Source organism: Aythya marila, assembly GCF_965140915.1.
Source record: "Aythya marila genome assembly, chromosome: 4".
In the NCBI taxonomy this organism is placed as follows: domain Eukaryota; kingdom Metazoa; phylum Chordata; class Aves; order Anseriformes; family Anatidae; genus Aythya; species Aythya marila.
The window spans coordinates 63,994,335-64,010,332 of record NC_139045.1 but is presented as its reverse complement, the minus strand read 5'-3'; the positions used below and the strand labels follow the sequence as shown (position 1 = coordinate 64,010,332).

The 15,998-nt window shown below is 35.8% G+C and overlaps 1 protein-coding gene across 2 annotated transcripts in view; it reads right to left on the bottom strand.

The window, feature by feature from the left end:
* STK32B (serine/threonine kinase 32B) overlaps positions 1–15,998 on the bottom strand; it is a gene marked incomplete at its 5' end in the record, with an annotated part of 176,929 nt that overhangs the window by 134,161 nt on the left and 26,770 nt on the right. For both annotated transcript variants that reach the window (XM_082758674.1, XM_082758673.1), the window contains 2 exons: positions 487–638; positions 10,149–10,204. In XM_082758674.1, the coding sequence (XP_082614800.1) occupies positions 487–638; positions 10,149–10,204 (208 nt within the window). The remainder of the gene's footprint in view (positions 1–486; positions 639–10,148; positions 10,205–15,998) is intronic.

Below are 15,998 nucleotides of genomic sequence, written 5' to 3'. Positions count from 1 at the left end.
TATTATAGGGAAGATAGGAAAAATTCCAGGTACTGAAAAGATGCTTTTCTGTTGTTCCAGGTCACCCATTTTTAAAACAGTAGTTGAATTTCAAATTTTCTGTGAATTGACTCAAAACATTTTTAATGGAATAGTTGGTTTTGATATTTCACAACCTTATAACAGTTGTTTAATCCAGGTATTTTCAAAAAGAAATGATGAAGCTGGACAGAACTACAGTGTACACCATGTGCTACTGTAACAACATGAAGAGAAACCACACTAGAAATGCAAAGGTGAATGTGATGTTTAAATATTCCGATGTAAAAGGGCACTTTTTAAGTATTCATGAAAAATAAAAAGCTCTTAAAAACCAAAATACCTTAAAAAAGAGGTCACCAATATTTTTTTTTCATACTTTTCCATTTTCCAACCTTCCATAGCCTGAAATGATTCAGCAATAAGGAGCAAACAAGAGACCCTTGAAAGAATTTCAGATTTTCTTACCACAGATTGACTAGGAAGGGATGCTCCAGGCCTTGCATTATCTGTAGCTCCCGAAAAACATTTCGAACTTCATCTCTCTCAATACATTTCTGTTTATTCATGTATTTCATGGCATACATTTTCTTGGTGTCTCTCTTCTGTACAATGCACACCTAATTGACAGCAAAGAAAAAGGCAAAGTTTGAAACCTACAAAAGGAAATTCAGTTGTGACTTTGGAAAAATATATATATTTTTTCACATTTTTATTCAAGATTCTAAGGAGATCTGAATACAACAACCAAAGAAAAACTTTGGAAAGTTCATGTTATAGCTAAGCAGGATTAGACTTCAATTAATGAATTAACAAAAGAACAGATGTCCTTACAGAATGAGAAACCCAAAAAAGTGGCACAATAATTTCCAGAATTTATTCTAGGAGTAATACACTTGAATTGCTTGAATCACTGTCTATTTTGTTAGTCACAGAAATTATTGCCTCCTGCTTAGGAAAACGCACAATTACTGTCCTCATTCCTACTGGTTGATACCCCCATTGTGATTATTGCTATGTTCAGAAGGCTCAATATTTAATCTTAGTATCAAAATTATTCTCCCTCATTATTATTTAAATGAATTTTTTCATACAGAAGTTCATCATGTTATTTTTGAAGTCAAAATTGCAATGACAGTGAATTTCTTTGATTTAACATGGTTTACCTTTTTTGACAAAAGCCAAAAAAATTTGTAAATGCAGCACAAAAATCTTAAGAACACCCATGTAACTTGTCTGGATTTTTATTTATTTTTATTTATGTATTTTCATTTGTTATTGTGGTAGCTTTCCTTGTGAAGAAAGCTGGAGACTGTAACTTGCACCACATCTAAGAACCATCATTTTAAATATGATATTTCTCAACACAGAAATATATTATAGATGTACATCTCATCCCCAAAGGTGGTGTGAATCTTCTCTTCATAAAAGCCCTACATGCATACACCTTTCCCATTAATTGATCAGGGCTTTTTAAACTGACAGATCCAGTGTGTCTTGACAGCCAATAAAATATTAGCGGAAACATTTATTTTGGTGCAACATTTCTATTGCTGATAGAGCCTAGGCTCTAATCAGAATTTTTCATCATCAGGGTATATATATATATATGCACTGAAAGCATCTGATTTCAGTATCATAGCTCTGTGGTGCCTAAGTTCAAGAGTATGAAGAATTTATTTGGTATGGACACTATTATTATTATATATATATATGTACTATATATGTACATACACACCTACACACATGCACATACTATAATATATGAATATATATATACCTACCTAAAATTAATGCTCAGAGATCAAATTACAACACTGTGCCAACAAACAAAACAAACAAAACAAAAAAAAAGGGTTTGGGGTACTCAGAATTCAGAAATGATCTGGAACAACTGAGGCAATTTTCAACAGCTGAAACCTCCTCTCTGACATTAAAAGATGTCATCTGAATTCTATGCCTGGTAATGAACCACCAGGAGAAGGATGAGGGGCCTAGAGAGAGGTACTCCATTGTCACTTCTATCTTAATCTTAGAGGGAAGGTTCCAGGAACGTACAATCATCATATTTTACTTGCTCTACCTTTTTCCAGTGCCTTCAAGAGGAATTGTCTCAGTGAAACTGAACCACAATTATTTCTCTGCAACTCTTTTTCTAGGAAGTGTGTTCTCGAGCTCAAATCTACTCCAAAGATAGGAGTACAAAGATAGTTAATAGAGTAGTTTAAACATATAATTATAAGATGTGCTTAAGCGGAGTTTCTAACTATGTCTCCTAGATCAGGAGGTGTTCTGCTAATTAAGTAAAATATGGATGTCAGTGTTTTGTCTTGACCCCATCAATGTTGCACAATGGTAAATACCAAAATTTTGTTTCATTTTCTTCCCTGGGACTATTATGGAATGTCCGAATGTTTGTCATGTGCTTAAGATAAGTAAATGTTAAAAATGATATAGAAAGAAGCCAAGCTGTGGAACTATTGGGAAGTGATGTTGGACTTTTTATGGAAGAGACAATATGTGGGTCTGAACTGAAATGGAGGGATGGAAAGGAGTAGTTGGAGCTTCCACAAGTTCTTAAAAAGTGTAAGCAGAATTCATTGTGGCAATTCCTGATATCCTGTCTGAGATTATGTGGACACTCCAATTTAGTGAATCACATTATAAAGTATAATGTTTCTACATTATAAAATATTATGTTTATAGATCTTGGCTCAGAACCTAAGTCTAGAACTTCATTCAATTATATGAATTTATGGTGTGATTTTCATATGAAGCTTGGCTGAGACTGAACTGTTTGTGGAAGTCTCTCCTTTCATTACATGATAAGCCTTTCCATTAAACAATTGAAGACTAGGAATGGGGCTTTAGTCAACTGAGAATTGACAAGTTTCACAAATGGGCTAAACTAGAATCATATACAGCACCTAAATAGGTAATGTAAATAGATTCAGTTTTAAAACACTTGTGTGACTCGAGAATGTATTCATTTCTCTCACCTTCCAGTAAAGACAAGTGTATTCATCACAGCTGAAAACATTCAAGGTAAAAGCAGGCTTTCTGTTGCTAGAATCATAGCAAACATTTTCTAGCAATGTATATATATACCGATCTTTTATGATTTTCAGAATCAATGGGATTTTCATTAATATATAAATTTGCTCTGTTGGAAATAAGGAAATCCAAGCTACAATCACATTGATATTATTGTGAAAAATGTTTGACATTGCTATGTCAATGTTGAATAGTAGTGAAGATCCTCCCTGACATTTTACCTGCTGGCTGTCATCTCTTTTTCTGAGCAGGATGTTAATGAGCTGAAAATACACCACTGCTGCAGGAAAGAAAGAAAAAGCCATCCAGCTCTCCTCACATGTGCAGTCTTAATGGAGAATGTTTATGTTGTTTTCTTGTTGTTGTTTTATTTGTTTATGGTTAAAATTATTTTCAAAGGAGTTATTTAAAATAGGGACAAACAGGTGCTCTGGCACCTCAACAAACAAATTCTGTGATGACTCATTATTGTGGAAGTCTGAGCAGAGTTGTCTTATTTACACATATCAGCATAGAAGCCTGTCTTGCCAACATTACGAAAACATTCTCTTTCAATTTTTCTGTGAATATCATTTACCAGATCCCAGATTGTGCCTTGCTTGAATTGATATCACTGCTTCATCAGTCTGTGTAGGAGATACTTCAAACCCAGTATAGCTTCAGAGTCAGCAGGGATAGACAGACACATCCATCTCTGCCTAAGGTATGGGTCTAAATAGATCCAGGAAACCACCTCTAGAAGGATGTCTTCTCTTCTTAAGTCCCTCTAAAGTGACTGTAGATGACTAGCTTGGATGTAGGCAAGTCAAAATGTGTGTAATACAAGTCCTCATTAATTTTCTTTGGAGTCAACTGGTCCTTAGTTTTGAAAAGTCTCATGTGAAAATATTCCCTTTCTTAAAAGGGCTATATGTCATAACTGTTAACACAGAGTTGTTTTTTTGTTTGTTTGTTTTTTATATATATATATATATATATATATATTTGTCAGAAAGGAAAAATTAATTGTTTTCAGAACTAACAAGTTAAAAGAAATTTCACCAGTGTGAATTAGAGCCACTTACCCTTAGAACCAGAGGAAGAAAACCCATAGGTTAGGACTGCAGGACTAAACTACACTTTTCAGAAGAAAAATATGCTATGGTCCACTTCTAACCACCATCTTTGGTTTCCTGTGATTTCACATGCAAAAAAATAGAGCACATACAGATCCAGTCTGATTTACAGATTAATAGATCACACAAGCTGTTATGGGCCCGAATTTACTACTGGTTTGCTGCCACAGGCTGCAAACTGCTACACAGGAGCAACCATAGGCAGATTCAGAGAAGCTCTTCCCTTCTCTTTCTCATTAACCTCAAAAGATTTCTAGCTGTCATGTGCTCAGTCCAGAGAGAACAGGAGTACTTAGTTTCAATAAAGCCATTTTTTGCCTGAGTTTGGTATATCAGTACTTTGACTTCTCAAACTACCATATAATATGGTTTCATGACAGGTCATGAATCATATGAGACTCAAAACTGCAGCCAGAGAAAAATCCTCTGTGCAGGATTTCTGTTAGGTGGAGGGTTAACAGCTGGAGAACCCACCTCAGCCTTTCTTCTGTACTTATGCCTTGTGGATGTCAGGTCAGTAGACCAAGTGAGGTACATACAGCTGCCATGAGTAATTACAGTCCAGGAGAGGACTGTGGCACTGCATAGGCAGAAGAGACTCACCTAGACATAGGGAACTACAAGATAGAAATCAGCTGTATGTTTCACACTGAGTTTGTGAATTGACAAAACTGCTATGAAGTATGGGCTTGAAATATTGCTACCTTGTTTTTTCTTACCCAGATACTCTAAAAAATTAATGATCATAGTCTCAGCCTACAGGCAGTCTTGGAAAGATATACACAAAGAAGCTGGAGAATGGATGTCATAAGTTTGGATTTACACTGTTAGGGAATTCCCTTGAAACAGGGAAATTCATTCCCACATTCCCCTGAGCAAAGCATAACAGCTGGAGAAGGGACCAAGCATCTGCTTAGTATCGTTTCATATTAACTCAAGCTAAAGAAAAAGGTGTCTACACTGACAAACAATATTAATATTCTGTAGTAGTGCATTATATTGCTTTAAGGATAGCAGCAGATTTTTATTTTTTTTCTGAAATACTTTGCATATTATTTAGTAAAGTACACTTGATCAGTGCAGACGTGATTCTGGGCTCCCATCTGTTTTACACCAGTGCAATTTCAATTACTTCAGCAAAGGAAGTCACTGTTTTATACCACCAAATTAATCAAAACTAAGTCCTGCATCTCAGCATCTTAGACAAACAGGAAAAAGAGTCTGTACGTTCACATTATAATTTGAATTTAATTTAAGCAGGTCAGATTGTTCACTATACCTGCTCACATGAACAGAGAACTTAAAGAAAATTGGTACCATAACATCCTTTAAAACTTGTTTCACCTGAATACAAATTATTTTGCAGCAGTAAGCCTGCAGAACCAATTATATTGTTACTATCATGGTAAAGAACAATGATAATTCTTGTATTTCATTCCTATTCAGTATCATAGTTACTGAGAGGATAAATATCCAGTTTTGGGGGGATATTTAAGTTGATAGGAATGATGGCTCCACATATAACAAAATAGACAAATTAGCCAGATTAAATGTAAGAGAATGGTTCTAAATTATGACATGGCATAGAGAAATATCTGCTTAGGCCAGTGTTTGGAATTTCTGTTTTGAGGATTTTAAACTGTCCACTTTTAAATTTACTTAGAAGAAAAACATTTAATATGTGAATAAAAGCTCTTTGGAAGAAATAATTTCTGACCTTGCATATCTCAAATGAGTTTAGAAATACTAACAGCTGAACTATGTAAAGCATAATCAGCCTACAGGTCTTCAAAAAAATATATATATATTAAAAAAAAAAAAAAAAAGAGAGAGAGAGAGAATTTATTTCCAACACATTCAATGGACACCAAGGTTTAAGAAAAGAGCTATCTTCATTAACCTAGCAAAGCAAGTTCACTGAAGCCAGCAAAGACACTTTTAGAGGAGTGCCACATACCTATCACAGCCTGGATACCTCTGTCATTGTGGCAATATCTCAAAGGTCTGTATACGTATATATATACACTGATGGATACAGATATATACACTGGGATATATACACTAGGTATGTATACATGTGCCCAGGAAGACTGGACAAGTTTTTGGTGAGTGATCATACATCATCCTGCCATAGCTTGCATGTCACTCAGTGTGAAATGGTGCTACACAGGCTCAGAGCTCAACTTCGTCATCTCCTTTACTAGGGTGCAACCTGAACTCTTAAGAACCCCTTTCCAAACTAAGAAAATCATGCCTGATTGTTTCCAGAAATTAGCATGCTCCTTTTTATCTCTTCTCTCCATGCACATTTCCTATGCTCTTCACAACTGCTGTGAAGTATCTTCACCTTCCTTAGGGAAGAAGCTACAGAGTAGAATACTGCACTGATTTAAACGTCCTTAAGAAGAGAGCATGTTCCAGGGCAGTTGCTTAGAACAGGAGACTATTTCTCAGAAAAGGCAAGCTCTTGGAATACAAAGCATTTGATACCAAATGGACCAGGAATTTGTACAATTGCAAATGTTACTACTGTGAATTGAAAATGCCAAAGGTAAAGGAAGGAAGTTGCTTTCTATAACCAGTCAGGAGGGATATAGAATAGCTGATGAAGTAATCATCCCTAATGAATGATGGAAAGTGCTGAGGATCACCTTGAGCTCTGTGCACAAATGAAAGCTGAAATGCATGGAATCTCTGCTATATCAGATACCTAGTGCAGCAATATCCTGTTGAGGCCCAAGGTTGCTGTAGCAACCACAGTAATTTAAGAAATATTTAAGGACCACCCACTGTAAGACAAGACAAGGTTCAAGACCTTCTAAGGAACCTGAAGGTGTGCAAGTCCATGAGACCAGGTTAGATGCATCCATAGATGCAAAGGAAACTCATGACAGTCTGGTGAATTTCCCACTGACTGGAAGAGGGGAAACATAACCCCGATTTTTAAAAAGGAAAAAAAAGGAAGACCCAGGAAACGACAGACCAGTCAGTCTTACCTCTGTGCCTGGCAAGATCATGAAGCAGATCCTCATGGAAACTATACTAAGGCACATGGAAAATAAGGAAGTGATTGATGACAGCCAGCATGGCTTCACCTAAGAGCAGATTGAGCCTGATAAATCTGGTGGTCTTCTATTACGGGGTTACAGCACTGGTGGATAGGGAAGAGCAACTGACATCATTTGCCTGGGCTTGTGCAAAGCATTTGACACCGTCCCACACAATATCGTTCTCTCTAAATTGGAGACATGGGTTTAAGGGATGGACCACTCGGTTGGAGATATGGATTTGAGGGACGGACCACTCGGTAGGTAAGGAATTAGCAGGATGGTTTCATTCAAAGAATTGTGGTCAATGTCCAAGTGGAGATCAGTAATGAGTGACATTCCTCAGGGGTCAGTAATGATACCAGCAACATCTTTGTCACTGACATGGATGACCTGAAGTACTGCATTCAACTGTGGGGCACCCAACATAAAAATTATTTGCACCTGTTGGAAAAAGTCAAAAGGAGGGCCACAAGGATGATCAGAGGGCTGGAGAACCTCTCCTGTGAAGAATGACTGAGAGTTGTGGTTATTCAGCCTGGAGAAGAGAAGGCTTTGGGAAGACCTTATAGTCACCTTTCAGTACCTAAAGGAGGCCTACAAGAAAGCTGAAGAGGGACTTTTTAAAAGAGTATGTAGTGATAGGACAACAGATAATTGCTTTAAACCAAAAGAGGGTAGATTTAGATTAGATCTTCAGAAGAAATTCTTCACTCAGAGAGCAGTGAAGCACCAGAACAGGTTGCCCAGAAAAGCTGCGGAAGCCCCATTTCTGGAAATGTTCAAGGCCAGGTTAGATGGGGCTTTGAACCACTTGGTCTAGTGGGAAGTGTCCCTGCCCATGGCAGGGGGGTTGGAAATGGGTGACCGTTAATGTCCCTTCTGACCCAAACCATTCTGTGATTCTGTGAAATATTGGGAGAGAAAATGTAATTGTACCAACAGTAATAAAATAAAAGCTAGAACATACCTTAAAAAATTCTAGTGCTGTCAGAAAACAGAAGGCCACAGAGTAATCATAAAGGAATAAAGCAGTTTAAGGAAAGTGTAATACCAAACATGGCTTTTTACATGTTGTAGGATGCTAGAGCACAATATACCCCAAACAGTAAACAACAAGTCAATAGAGATTAAAGATTTTGCATCATTTGTTGACATTTTCTGCTGCCAGGTACTTCCAAAAAGACGTTAATAGGAAAAGTTGCCAGCAAAGAGGCTTCTAAATGAATGTTAAAAGCAAGACTGACTCAGTGAGAAAGACACTTGAAATGGTGACTGATTTGCTGTTGCGCTTTTGGCTGTGGTATAATAGGTCATTTTGAAATGTGTTTCTTTCTTTCCCTGTCTGTAGAAGGAAAAATCAGCTGATTGGTTAGACACTTGCATTCATTTGGGAAAAATAAGACGGTTATGCCAAGGACTATTCTGTTGCATTGACAACTACAAAATAAGGATTCAAGTTTAAAGGGGACCCTACTCATGAGTAACATTTTCTCTCAGGGTAGTGAAACTGTTCTCACACACACATATCATCTAAATAGGTTCACAAGGACATTGCAGCCATATGAACCTGTTAGAAAATTAGAAGTTTCTAGAAATGTCTTAGTGTTTAGAAAAATTTTATGAATGTTTCTATGGAGTACAATGGGTCACCATCAAACAATAAACCTATAAAATGTGTGTAGGCTTATATTATTTTTCTGCATGACATGGTAAGATGAGGGCCCCTTTGAGAAGGCAAAGACAATAGAGGTGTGAATGGGAAGGCTTCAAGGAAAGATGGGTGCAGCGATCTTTGTGACAACCAGCATGATTTAGATATACCTTTAACAGTTTATTCTTGATCTAACTTCAATCCAGCAATGGACCTCTATTTGGTTTGACATGATATTCCATCAGCGTAGTGTGATAATAGACAGTCACAAATCTCCAGCTGCCCTGACTTTTAAAGGATTCTTAACCTCTATTTTGCACTAGCAGTATATTCTCCTGTTGACTTCAGAGAGGGCTTCTCTTGGAATATACTGAACCAGATAAGGACCATGCCATGAAGGACCATGAGGTTCTTCACAAAGTATTTCAGCCTACTGCAAACTGGAAGTAATTTTTATGCATGGAAGACCAAAAACCAACAAAATCCTATGTAAGAGTTTAATGTGTAAATACAGTATCTCACTAGCACTCATCTGGCATATATTGAAGAATCATTTAAAATAAGATCTAGAGAGATATTGCTTGATCAGTAACTGAAGTTATATTTCATATCCAAATGTATTCCTGCAAGTAATGGTTTCTAATGTTTTTATAATATGATTTTCTCTGGCTGCATGGCCTTGTATTTACCCATATTAAAATTTAAAACCTTGTTATAGTCTTTATTATAGCAAAGAAAGGTCATCTACTCATGTGTAAACAAACCATTTATCTTCTCTGTTTCAGCAAAAGCCCATTGAATTAAACAAACATTTACTCAATGATCATAATTACAGTGTATGTCAGTTTATAGAGTCTGAAGCGCGTTGAATCTATACAAAGAGCCTTTAAAATATTTCGATTATTTTAGAGACTTGAATGAGTCCAAAGATTTCAGAACAAGAGCTCTCTGTTGGACTGTGTAAAAAAGTAGTGTGCTCTTACTTTTTTGTATATTCTTGTCTTGGGGACTGACTTCTAAACTTTCCTAATCCCCGTTGAAAAGGCTTAATTATTATAATAATTTTTTAATCAATTAGCTTAGTGAATACATTGCAACAGAAATGGTTTAATGAATAATGAGAGTCAGTATGGTTGTGATGAGAAGTTCTTTAGAAGTAAAAGACTACAAACGTATGTTCCTTTAACCTGATCAAGGATGGAAAAATACAAATGAATTCTCTATTAGATTTTTAACTGCTACAAATAAGTTGATTCTTACCTTTCCAAAACTCCCCTTCCCAATAGCCCGCAATATTTGAAAATGGTCAAAGTTAACTGCAAAACAAAGGAGAGAAGAGGAGTACAGTTTGTAGAGTGCTAAGTCAGAATCAGAAATCAGATAACAAAAAAAAATGACAATGATTCCAATTAATGTCATTTTACCATGTGATATTTACCTTCTACCCTTAAAACACCAAATATATTTAATAGCTAATAAAAAGTTTCCATTAAAACAAGCTCAATTAATTTTATTCATCAGTCCATGCTGGCCCAATGTATCCAATGCCCAGTATCCCCAAAAAACCCATATCCCTGCTTTAACCAAGAAAAAAGATAATTAACCTGTCTTAACCATAACAAGACAAAGTTACAATTACATCTATAAGAGAAAACTGCCCAGTGTTTTTTAGAACAAGTAAGATCTTTTAAGTGGGTATTGAATAATAAATTAGTAATAGGTAGTAATAAATACTACCTGCTAACAGAATATGTAGCGATATAAGGATAGTATTTTTCAAGTAATCACTGTGCAGTGATTCCCATATTCTTTTGTAGTGATGAAAGCTTGCTCTTAGTAGGATCATCCCCTCTAGACTTTGCCACCTTAATACAGTACCTAATTCTAATATTTTTAGACTATTTTGTAGATGTATAATACATTTGTTTGGGAAATTTTCATTTTAGCTTGTCAGTAGAATGGATTTACTCCCATTTCATGAAAATCTGACAGAGTCTGTCCTAAACATTGAAGTGGTTTGCTGTGAGAGTGAGCAAGAGATTTCATTTCTCAGAAATGTCATTATGTTTGGTGTTGTATGAGACTGAACACAGCATGACCTTCAAATCTCTGGTTCATTGGTAGGTCTGGTGGTTAAAAAAGTCCAACAACATCCTGAACAGAATTGATTTCGAGTCACTGAAACACAAACATGACAATGTGTGATACAGATTTTACAGTCATTTGTCAAAAAAGAATCTCACTTAAAGCTAAATTCAGTGAACTGGAGTTGACAAAGTTCACTGCAACTTAACAGGATTTTTTTTCTTAAAACTTTCCTATGTTCCTGGTTTTGGTCATGTACCTTCAACTATATGCCTATTATTGCCGTAAGAGTAATCAGCAAAATTATGTAAACAGACTGTCACTGTAAAAATGTGGTAACATGAACAAATACAATAAAATATGACTGACATCATGATGAAGAAGAAAATAATATAAATCTAATAATAGGTTAAATATTTATCAATATATATATATACACTTATATAATATATGTAATATATATATATTATAATATATAATATGTAATGTATATATGTAATATATATAATATGTAATATATATATTATATATATGTATATACAAGCTACATCATGAGTAGAGTGTTATAAGATTGATGTATATCAAGCCACTGAAAGAGGCAAAAATCTTATTTTCCCTTTTGCAGTGGTATCTCATTTACACTATTAATATCGCATAATATATTTAAACATTTGTTTATTTATGCTTGCTTACACTGTCTTCAAGGAAACATGGTTACCCCTTTCATTACTGCATCTATAGCAACCATCTTCCTGGTAATTGCTGGAGACTAAATGAAATCCAGAACTAACAGATCTGAAAGCAGATGACTCTCATCTTGAGCAAAGATGTTAATTGTGAATACAGCAGTTTTAGGATTTGGTTACTAAAATAAAATAAATAAATAAATAAATAAATAATGCATAACTTTGCAAAGGATTAATAAGCTGTTATTGCTGGAAAGCAAATTTTGTGCTGAATCATGTAAGAGTTAGGGTAATCCAGATGTTTGAAAGAAGCAAGATTCTCTGTAAATGACTTGCTTGTTTGTTCCCAGCCCAAAGATTTTAACAGTGCAATGCTGTCTTGTAGATTCTGTTGGTCATTACTGGTGTGATAGGCAAGATGGTCAGTTTAGGATAATGCCTTCCACAAAGTCATGTCAACTTAAATCTTGTTCCCACAAGTCATCCTTCCCAAGTAGTGACTGCAATCTTTAAGATGATCATTAAGTTTTCACAGGACTTGAACACAACATTGAAAAGATGTAAAACATTATGTTCATCTCATTCACTTATTCAGTGTGGAAAATTCAGCAGCTTTTCCCTCCATCACCAGCTGGTGTTCTTCAGGTCACTCCCCTGCTTTCAAGCCTCTGATGTTTCCTGTTCATCTTACCAAGTTTTAACAAGAATTTTAATTAAAGAAAGCTTATTTTGACTTTGTCCTTTACCTTGCAGGCATCCAGTTGAGGCCAGCTCCCACGTACAACTGGAAAATCGGTGATGCAGTCTATAATTATCTGGTTTTAATTCAAGTCACATTTCAGTAGAACCTGACCATATTATTGAGCTGAAGCCTGGCTGGTTTTGAAATATATCAGCTTGATAAATTATTTCATTTTTTCATTTTGATTTTTTTTTTTATGAAACTGAAATAAAGCATTTATTATTAGCCATGAGAAGGACATTTTTTGTTGTCTCTATAATTTCTATTCTGTTTATCTGTATTTCTCTAGTGGTCCTTATTGCTCTGAACAAGTAGAGCAACTTCTTTTGTTATTGGATTTAATTATAAATTGGACTTCCATAAGAAAGAAATTATTAAACAATGCATTTGGCCATGAGTTAGTTATATGGCCATGGATTATTAGTAAGTCATATAAGTGGTTAAAAAACATAACTATAACAATTGATCAAATTTCTCAGTTTTTATATTTAACATGGTTAGAAAGTGGGATGTAACATTTTCAGATCTTCATTAAGAAAAAAGAGTACTTTCTTTCTGTAGTTAACTGTATCATAAGCCTTATCTTAAATCACAGTACAGTGATTGCAGCATGTTTTGCATAAGGAAAATGAAAGGGATAATTTTGCACTTGAGACCAATGTGAAGTTCAGCTGAGGCAAAATTAAGATGTTTTAAGAAACAGTTCCATCAATGGCATATCAGCCATGTAGAAATCATGTTAGCACCACAATCCTAATAAAGAGTGAACGGTCAAGTTAAGTTTACTGACACCTTGTTGCTAAACTAATCATTCTCTTCAGGCTTTTTTAATCTCCAACTGTCAGATTTTATGGCGTATTTTGTTCATCACAATTTTATTTTATTTTATTTTATTTTCTGTTCTGTATGTACTTTTTCTCCCTTCCAGTGAAAATTCAACACCACTGGGTCACCACTTATTCTCAGAATTACAGCTCTCTGTGACCTCTAGCATTTCCAATGTTCAAAATATCATCAAGATCAGACACTGCCTTTTCCTCTGTGTAAATAAGATATCACAAGTATTGTATTCTTGTCTTCTAAAACATCACATGTCCAACTCTCTTGTGGAGCCTGGTGTTGTAGCTAATGACATTTTCCTAGCACAAAGCCCAGCTGAGATAATGGTGTGGTTTCAGAAGGACAATTTCTTCAGTAACACTAATATAACTATTACCCTTTTAGAAATAGTTTGTCATATTTTACTCAAGAAGAAAAAAACATATGTTGCAACTTCCTGATAATTTCCTTAATTTTACTATTACAATGTACTTAGGTGATCTGAGATATTATCTTTGAACTTCAGTTTTAGAGAATAGATATTTTTCAGAAACCAAAATCAGTTTTTATTGTCTTCAGCTATTTTTTCATAAAGACAAATCCACAGAATGAAATTATGTGTGATCCCACAACAATATGAGGGAATTTCCTTTCAGTTTCATTGATTTTCAACATTTTGGAAAAGTCAAGAAGAACCATGTTTTCCACTTACCATTTTCCACCCAAAAAGTCACTATTAATTAAAAGCTGAGAAAGACTATGGAATAAAACAAAGATATTAGGCTAACTAAGGGAGAAAATAGATCAGTATTTATGGTGTCTGTTGCATGATACAGTATCAGAGTGACTGACACTTGTTAATTTCAGTAATGAGATATATATGCATATAAAATAAAGAATTTTGTTTCTTTCAGTTGAGTTGCACTCAAATAAATCAAATGAATTCCATTGCACAGCTCCAAGTCTTTGTTAATTATTGTAACTACATGTATACCTTGCTTTTATTATTTTCATGGTTTTGAAATAACCTTGTGTTTCTTTTTCCAGTAGTTTAATATAGAACTAATAAAATCTTGGATGATGGTGATGGAACTTGCAACCTGAATGAAAGTTTGCACCCTGCTTGCCATGAAAAAGTGAAGAAAAAAAAAAAAAAAAAAAAAAAAGGTGGTTCTAGCTAGTGCAGATACTTGATCAAATACATTATTTCTCTCAAAAATATCATGAATATTTAGAAGAATAGCACAGTGGTTTGTGACCAGCTTGGTGTGGTGTAATTGCCTGAGGTAACTAGGGAAATAAAACTAACCTTCACATTTTAAAGAAAATGTACAACATTGAAGAAGCTTTCAGGGTAGGACATAGCTGCATTACCTGAGCATTCCCTAGGCTTCCAACCTTAGATGCTATCGCGCTGGGGAAACCTGGTGTGCTAGCTCTAAGGAACAGTACAGAGCATAGAGTGGAGTGGAGACACCACGGCTAGGCTCTGTAACCAGGTGGGGACTCTATTGTTCTTGTGCACACCAAGACCGATAAGCTGCACTTTTTGCCACCCTGAGCCAAGGACCTGTCATGTTTTGACAAATGCTGTACCCTAGTGTACTTTTTGCTCATTATAATATCATTATAATACCAAAACACACCTCCATCCCAAAAGCTACCCGCCTCCAAGGTGCGACCACCCCTCACAGAGCATGTGCTCTGAATTTCTCAGAGCCTATTACTTTAAACAGAGATGGGAGAACTTTTCACCAATCATAACTAAGATATGCTTGACTAGAGTCACTCAAGCTCCACCTAAAAGATAGAAAATAATGTAAATTGGCCTAAGAGAGAGGGGATGTTAGGGAAGATACCACCATCAGGGGAGATACCATCCCGAGGGAATGCAACATCCTTAGGACCTCCTGACTCCTGGGATCAGTCAACGGGCTGAGCTTCTCTTCCCCCCCCCCCCCCCCCCACTGGGACACCTTTGGGTGAGATTTGAATACTTGTTTATAAATCTTTCTAGAATCTTTGATTTTTTTAACATGTTAATTTCTAGGCTGCGCACCTGTAACAGCTGTAACACCTGTGGATTTCATGCATGCTAACTTGCTTTTGCAGACAGTCGCTATTGCCAGCAATCCAAAGAACCTGTGTACCTGTTGCTGTAATAAATCACACTTGATTGCATTGTTATAGCTCTCATTAAGTGCAACTAGGGTAAGGGTAGTTATATGTTATTGGTGAATCCGTGACCGTGATAGTTCAGTGTTCTGAATCCAACCAGACCCCAGATGGTTAACACGTTATTGGTGAATATCCAACCGGACTCCAGACAGTTAACACGTTATATGTGAATCTGACTGGACCCCAGATGATTAATACGTCATTGGTGAATATCTGACTAGACCCCAGATAATTAATACGTTATTGGTGAAATCTGTGATTGTGATAGTTTAGTACCCTGAATCCAACCGGGCCCATAACGGTTAATCAGCTACACTCCTTAATGTGACACTTGGTTACAAGAGGCCCTTTTCTGGCACAGCCTTCTCACATGACAAGTGCTTCAATACCTTCTTCCCCTATCTATAGAAACAGCAATCATTACATTTTTAAGCAACTGTAAAATTAGGTATAGGAAGTAGTTCAGTGCTCAGACACACAAGTATTCAGGAGAGTAGTGACAGTCAATCCAGGTAATAGTGCTTTCCCTACAAAGACTGAAAGCAATTTTCAAAGTGATGAAAAGCATATTCTGCTGTGGAAGTGGAGGTACAGAAATAA